This window comes from Ostrinia nubilalis, chromosome 24, assembly GCF_963855985.1.
Source record: "Ostrinia nubilalis chromosome 24, ilOstNubi1.1, whole genome shotgun sequence".
In the NCBI taxonomy this organism is placed as follows: domain Eukaryota; kingdom Metazoa; phylum Arthropoda; class Insecta; order Lepidoptera; family Crambidae; genus Ostrinia; species Ostrinia nubilalis.
In genome coordinates, this window is record NC_087111.1 from 228,929 (window position 1) to 236,975 (window position 8,047).

At 47.0% G+C, this 8,047-nt stretch overlaps 1 protein-coding gene across 1 annotated transcript; it reads left to right on the forward strand.

Annotated features, from left to right (window-relative positions):
- Positions 1 to 106: 106 nt before the first annotated feature.
- LOC135083831 (proliferation marker protein Ki-67-like) lies at positions 107 to 7,321 on the forward strand. Its single transcript, XM_063978572.1, has 6 exons — positions 107 to 360; positions 1,721 to 1,889; positions 3,342 to 3,501; positions 5,140 to 5,262; positions 6,010 to 6,075; positions 6,750 to 7,321. Exons 2-6 carry the CDS (start codon positions 1,722 to 1,724, stop codon positions 7,157 to 7,159), a joined length of 927 nt encoding a protein of 308 aa, XP_063834642.1. The 5' UTR covers positions 107 to 360; position 1,721; the 3' UTR covers positions 7,160 to 7,321.
- Positions 7,322 to 8,047: the final 726 nt, after the last annotated feature.

Genomic DNA, 8,047 nt, shown 5'->3' on the forward strand with positions numbered 1-8,047 from the left:
GTTATTTTGGTGTCGTTTCAATGATAAAAGTCGATAAAAGTAAAACTACCAGCGCTTTTCTATAACAACAAAACATCTTGAACTTGGCCATTCAATTCCCCCATATTAGGGGGAAGAACAACACTATTGTTCTAAATTTTGTAATGTTGGCATTACTTCTTGACCGACGCCATATTGTTGATGGACGCAGGGTATTTTTGTTGAAGCTCCACGACGTTTTCAATTTTTGTTGTATTTTCACAGGTTTATCTAAAACAATAGTCTGTGATTTAAAGATAATTTGCCGTAATAGTGTACTGTTTTTGATTGTGACTTATTATGAATTGTGTTATTAGCATCGTTGGATCGCAAATTTGACAGGTATGTTGCCCAAGCTTAGCATCTTTTCTTCATATTTAAATATCTAGCAGCACGTAAACTATGCAATTATTATTTAAAAATATCGTATTATATTGTTCCAAATAAACATTTATTTTCTACTCTCTAGATTTAAGTATTTGGACAAAATAACCTAAAACAAGTGGCGGGAAACTATCAGTACTGCCAACAAGAAAAAATGTAAATAAATAATGCTGCTGATGATGCGGGATGCTCAACGAACAAAGTAGGTGTAGGTAGTCATCATTTTAAATAAATTATCAAATATTAATATTGATCTAAATATTGGAAAGATGACAAGGAAAATAGATAGGCCCGAATGTTCAGGTTTCAGTCTTACTTTATATTAAAATTTTTGTTTTAAATATTTAAATGATGGGACTTTTTGCATGCCTAGTTGTACATAATTTACTAGCTTTCCGCCCGCAGCTTAGCCCGCGATTTTTCCGGAAATTATACGAATTTTTCTCGCTGTAACTGCTACTTCTTCTCAGCACCAGCCCATATGTTGTCCCGAAGTGGTGGTAGGGCAAGCTATATTTGGGACGTGTACATGTATAAGTGCCCTGGAAAGGGTCTATGTAGGTACTGAATAAACTATTTGTTTTTTTTTAATCCACAACACGGAAGCTCTTGGACTGTATCTCACCTGATGGAAAATGATGATCAGGCCGAAGGTGGAAGCGAGCTTGACCTAATCCTCAACCACAAAGGAACTGGCTATCTTACCTATAAGTGCCGGAATACAACAATTCTGTTAACATTGTTGTTATGGCGACAGACTTAGGTAAGATGGTGGTAGCTAGCCAGGCAGACTTAGACAAGCCCTACCACCAACCAAACCGAACAGAAAAATCTGGGAATCGAACCCGGGACCTGTGCGTCTGAAGCAGGTGGTCTTACCACTAGACCACAGAGGTGGTTAAATTTGCTTTTTGAAGGCCTATTTGCAAGAATAAATGATATTATATGAATGATATTGTCTGTAATGTTATTTTGATAATTTAGATTTTAATATTTTATGTACACACGCCCACACTGTTAACTATCCATTTCCGTTTTTGCTCTCGCTCTAATCAAATGGCGATTCTTTGCAATAGAACGAGATGACATGACTTTCAATGGGCAGTTAACACTGTTGGCGATAGTACTTATAATGTTGCAATGCCCTTACAGGGCCTTGTTTCGCGACGTATTAATATTTAAGATCCAAATGTACCAACATGATGCAATAAACATTTATGACTATGTTCTCCTTATGTGTTCCTTTTCTTTCTGTTTCTTTATATGTGGTGTACAATAAAGAGTATTTATTATTATTATTATTATGTTATTGTTGTAGCATGTCGGGCGGGCAGCTGGTGGTGCTGGACCGGCTGGGGCGCGAGGTGAAGCGGTTCGCGCTGGCGGGCGGGCTGGCCACGCTCGGCAGCGACCCGCGCGCGCACATCCGCGTCATGCTGCCCTCCGTCTGCCCGCACCACGCCACCGTCGTGGTGCACGCGAGCCAGGTATGCCAGGTGTTGTGTTGGAGCATGTCGGGCGGGCGGCTGCTGGTGCTGGACCGGCTGGGGCGCGAGGTGAAGCGGTCAAGATTATGCGGCGGACATAAACCCCCTTACTAATAAAAAGTTACACAGTTGTTGAACACTGTTTTAAGTTGACATTTATATACTAAACGTCACTTTAAAACACTTTTCAACGCGCGTGTAAGTTTTATGGGTAAGGGGGAAACAATTTAATTAATAGTGTCAAGCGTTACTTTGCGGAAGTCCATATTTCCATAATTAGAATTAAAAATATGAAATCAGTTATCTTAAAATGTTTCCTTAGTGACGCCGACACAAATATCCAACCACACTACCATACCATACCACAGGTAGGCGCGCGCCGGTAAGTTCAAGGTTTACTACTACAAATTCGCACATCAAAAAAATACATGTTAATTTTTTAAAACCGAATAAGGCTTTATGCCTTTGCCAGCATTTTACGCCTTTGCCATCCATCCCCCGTCCCCCACCGCTCTGCCGCCGGCGCACTCGCGCCAGTCGACTCGATTTTTTTCGTGCGAGGCGACGTCAACGCGTCTGAACCTTGCTGTTATTCAAAAATAAAAAGTTATGATTATGCCGAAACGAAGTTCTAGTGAAAGGATTGCGACTTATGTAGCAAAAATTAGGAAATTGCAGCAAAAACAAATCGAAAACAACCAACGCTGTCGTCGGATCGTAATTTTCTCTGATACTTCACAATCGGATAACTCAGGTAGATACGTAATAATATTTTATATTTTTTGTAATAAGTGAAGTAGTATAGAAGTTGTTATCGAAATTCATACATGAAGTTCGTTCGATCATCTGTGTATTATAACAATTAAATTATTTAAGTTGCACAGACTAAGGCAAAAAAAAAAAAATGGGATAAGTAGTTCTCTTTCTTTTTGGGTCTGGGTAAGTTTTGTATGGGCCGTAGCATCTCACCTTTCTTTTGGATTCAAAAACCAGGCCGTCCGGTTAGGCTAGAAGACTACACGGCTCACTTCAATGAGCGTTTTGTTCGATAGCTGCAATATTTGGCTTGTGAGAAGCGTTTTTGTTGAACCTTACACACGGTTCACCGGTGACCCCCGTGGCCTGAACGGTTCAGTAGGGGAAGGCTCACCAGTGAGCCTCATGGCCTGAATGGAAACACTCAGTTTTTAACGTGGTGGTCGTTGTGAGTGGTGACGTCACCCATAACCAGTGTGAGTGTGAGATGTGATATGCGTTCGTTTCAGCCGAAAGACGTCCACTGCTGGACAAAGGCCTCCCCCAAGGATTTCCACAAAGACCGGTCCTGCGCTGCTCGCATCCAGGCACCTCCCTCGACCTTCACTAGATCGTCGTGATATGCACTGTTTTATTATTACACCGCCTGCCACGAGTCTTTGCGCCGAAGTGTAATGAAGTCGCTTTGTCCCACAGACTGTGGTGCGCAACATAGGCGACGGCGAGACCCTGGTGAACGGTCAGCCGGTAAGCGTGGCTGCCCTACGTCACGGCGATTTGCTGACGATCGGCGACCGCTCGCTACGCTGGGAGTACGACGAGCCTTCCACGCGGCGACCGTTAGCTCCGGAACCTGGTGAGTACTTTAGTTGTTTCTTGTTATAATAGATGTAACAAGATGCTAGTTTTCTTGATATTTTAAAAATTAGAAACCAGTCAGTGTAAAATGTTTAGTTTGGGGTGGTCCCTTCTCCCCCCTTGTTGAGATATCGTGAGATTTAGCTCGACGCCCCCTCTTATCTCACGTGAGATTGTTTAAAATGCCTAATTTAGTGTAAATACGTTAATAATACGTGATATTTGCCAGGATCCACCCTTCCCTACGTAAGATTAGGTGAGAATTGGCTTGATCTCCTTCTTCTCTTAAACGTCTCACGTGATTATCAGATGCCCCCTAAGCCTATAGTTGGGCCGATAGTTGGGTCGGGCCGTTAATCAGTATGCACAATGCACATGTATGAAAGTGCACACCGATTCGGTATCGGCTGATTCTTCATACAAATTAGGTGTGTCCACACCGGATGCATGGGCTCGCGCCACGATCGACATCCTGTTTACTCAAGAGCAGGGTGAGCAGGATGACAAGCTTGCGACCCGAGCCCATACGCCCGGTGTGGACGCAGCTATTAGAATCGGCCCCAACTATCGGCTGACTATCTAAGCTGTCAGGAATTTTCATCATCATTATCATCATCATCATCTCAGCCATAGGACGTCCTCTGCTGAACATAGGCCTCCCCCAATGCTTTCCATGTTACCCGGTTGGTAGCGGCCTGCGTCCAGCGCTTTCCTGCTACGTTTATGACGTCGTCGGTCCACCTTGTGGGTGGACGTCCCACGCTGCGTTTTCCGGTACGCGGCTTCCACTCCAGAACCTTGCTGCCCCATCGGCCGTCAGTTCTGCGTACTATGTGCCCTGCCCATAGCCACTTCAGCTTGCTAATCCGTCGGGCTATGTCAGCGACTTTAGTTCGTTTACGGATCTCCTCATTTCTGATTCAATTTCGTAAAGAAACATCGAGCATAGTCCTCTCCATAGCACGCTATGCAACTTTGCTTTTCTGTCTGGAGTTTTCATACCTTGTCTACTAAATAGTTTTATATCTGGCACTTATTCAGAAGGATATCTTGGACTTGTCATGCTCACTAAAATGTCTTTGGGGTAGTGGCGTGTGAGGCGGGTCGCTACATTCCCTACAATATGGTCGAGTGAAGCGATGGCTGGTTCACTGTGAACAGGCGCTGCCTTCGGGGACTGGTCAAGGAAAGATATACCTGACATAAAATATATATGTATCAAAACGCAACAATTAACCTAGAAATTAGCACGGCACTAAAGAAATATATTCAAAACTGCCACGCGGTCTCGTGCTAGATGGGCGTCTTAAAGGCCACCTTCTATCAACGGGAGCGCGTGGTAAGTAACTTGCTTCTGAATGTATTGTAACTTCCTACTTTTTTATATTTTTAAACCGACAGACAGTGGTGACTGAGTTTGTTGCGGCGCTTCTTCTCAGCACTTGCCAAATGTTTGTCTCGAAGCGCTGGTAGGGCAAAAAAAGAACGAGACATGTATAGGCTCCTTAAGAGCATTTGACGATTTGCAAGTACTAATTTCATTAGTCTAAACAAATAAATAAAATTTTGATTTTGATTTTTTGATTTTGAGCTTCTGTATAAGGCTTCAGGAATGTTCACGATGGTTGTATTACAGCGTTGCACGTGCGTACGAGACAACGCGGCGCGCGACGGCGTGGCTCGGGCGCGACGACGGGCCCGGCGCGCTCGCCTGCTCTCCAGCTGGCCTTGGAGCTCCAACATCGCGCCTCCATGCCCGGTGAGATATGATATAGGTCCGTGAGCACGTAGAATTTTGTCCAATGACCCCTAGCTACCCATCCTTATCGCTCGCGCGTAATTATGTTGCTATCGCGCTCGCACACTTACTGCGGGTGCCAGTCGCACAGTCGCGACAGCAATATAATTACGCGCGAGCGATAAGGATAGGTAGCTAGGGGTCATTGGACAAAATTCTACGTGCTCACGGACCGGGCTTTAGTCTTTGTATACTCTAAGGATTTTTTTATTATTAGAATGTTCGTTCGTTTCAGCCAAATAACGTCCACTGCTGGACAATGTCCTCTCCCAAAGATTTCCATAACGACCGATCCTGCGTCCCCCGATACCAGGCACTTCCAGTAACCTTCATCAGATCGTCGGTCCACCTTGAGTAGAGGGCCTTTTAAACCACCTCTGTGGGGGGCAGAATTTACTGTTCGGTTTGATTGGTGGCTTGTTCCAAGTCCGCCTGGCTAGCTACCACCATCTTACCTAAGTCTGTCGCCATAACAACAATGTTAACAGCACTGTTGTGTTCCGGCAGTTAGAGGTAAGATAATCAGTTCCTCCGTGGTTGAGGATTCCGGGTGAAGCTCGCTTCCACCTTCGGCCTGATCATCACTTACTGTCAGATGAGATACAGGCCAAGAGCTTCCTTGTTGTAGATAAAAAAAATTGTCTCAAAGTCAAAATAGGCTACATTTACAAATAATACATTAATTAATATTAGATGATATCCCCACAGGTAACGCCGGCGGGAAGCAGGTTGCGATCGTGCAGCCACAGAGGAGAGACACCACTGAACAAATTGGTAAGTCAATATTTTTATTATACACTGCCTATCTATGTATTATAGAATAGCTATCTTTATTGTCGAGTAAAAACGTCTGTACGGGCTCAGGCCGTTGGTGTAAGGCACCGCTCCCGTGCCCGGGATATGCGGTCAGGAAGGGAACTAACTCCCTAGTGAGCCTAGAGTCCCTATTCCGTAAGACACTAAGTCCCTAGAGCCCTAGCCCTGCCTAACAATAGATACATAGAATAATAAGGTGTGATAGGAAGGAAGCTGCTCCCAGGTCGCCCAGGGCAGCAGCGTTAGGACGGCAGGTAGGCGGCGGGGACCCGCTGCCAGCCCGGCAGACTCACCGGACTGATCATAGCGACGGCTAAGGGTGTCTTGGCCGCAGCGGGGGGAAATGAGACACAACGACGGACGGTTGATACCTGTTTATTGTTATAATGCTATTGCTATTTATACATAAGTTATTTACTGTACACATTTAAAGGTATCTGTTAGTGTACCGTCGGTGTAGAGTGCCGACGGTGCACGCTGAGGGTTCATGGGCCGCCCGGCGGTCGATGCTGACGGTGCAGCAGGATGTACGATCGTGCCCGTACAACGTCCATTGTCGCAGAACGTTTCTAGCCCACAAGTAGCTAAAATATAAGTTGTTCCAATTTAAAAATATGCCCATTTCTCCGCAGACCAAACCGCAAGATCGTCGCCGCAAGCGAAGCGCGCTCGCATGACAGCGACCGAAGCCTACGACGCCGACGACACGCCGCAGCGTCGTGCGGCGCGCGGCATGACGCAGGCCGAGATGTGGATCGCGTCGCGGAAGACCAGCCCGCGACGCGCCGCCAAGTCTCTGCCCGCGCCCGCGGTCAGTGGAACATTTCATCTTTATTCAAATAGTCTGGTCGCCGAGCACGTAGACTTTTGTCCAATGACCCCAAGCTACCCATCCTTATCGCTCGCGCGTTATTATATTGCTGTTGCGCGGCATGACGCAGGCCGAGATGTGGATCGCGTCGCGGAAGACCAGCCCGCGACGCGCCGCCAAGTCTCTGCCCGCGCCCGCGGTCAGTGGAACATTTCATCTTTATTCAAATAGTCTGGTCGCCGAGCACGTAGACTTTTGTCCAATGACCCCAAGCTACCCATCCTTATCGCTCGCGCGTTATTATATTGCTGTTGCGCGGCATGACGCAGGCCGAGATGTGGATCGCGTCGCGGAAGACCAGCCCGCGACGCGCCGCCAAGTCTCTGCCCGCGCCCGCGGTCAGTGGAACATTTCATCTTTATTCAAATAGTCTGGTCGCCGAGCACGTAGACTTTTGTCCAATGACCCCAAGCTACCCATCCTTATCGCTCGCGCGTTATTATATTGCTGTTGCGCGGCATGACGCAGGCCGAGATGTGGATCGCGTCGCGGAAGACCAGCCCGCGACGCGCCGCCAAGTCTCTGCCCGCGCCCGCGGTCAGTGGAACATTTCATCTTTATTCAAATAGTCTGGTCGCCGAGCACGTAGACTTTTGTCCAATGACCCCAAGCTACCCATCCTTATCGCTCGCGCGTTATTATATTGCTGTTGCGCGGCATGACGCAGGCCGAGATGTGGATCGCGTCGCGGAAGACCAGCCCGCGACGCGCCGCCAAGTCTCTGCCCGCGCCCGCGGTCAGTGGAACATTTCATCTTTATTCAAATAGTCTGGTCGCCGAGCACGTAGACTTTAGTCCAATGACCCCAAGCTACCTATCCTTAACGCTCGCGCGTAATTATATTGCTGTTGCGCGGCATGACGCAGGCCGAGATGTGGATCGCGTCGCGGAAGACCAGCCCGCGACGCGCCGCCAAGTCTCTGCCCGCGCCCGCGGTCAGTGGAACATTTCGTCTTTATTCAAATTATAGTCTGGTCGCCGAGCACGTAGACTTTTGTCCAATGACCCCAAGCTACCTATCCTTAACGCTCGCGCGTAATTATATTGCTGTTGCGCGGC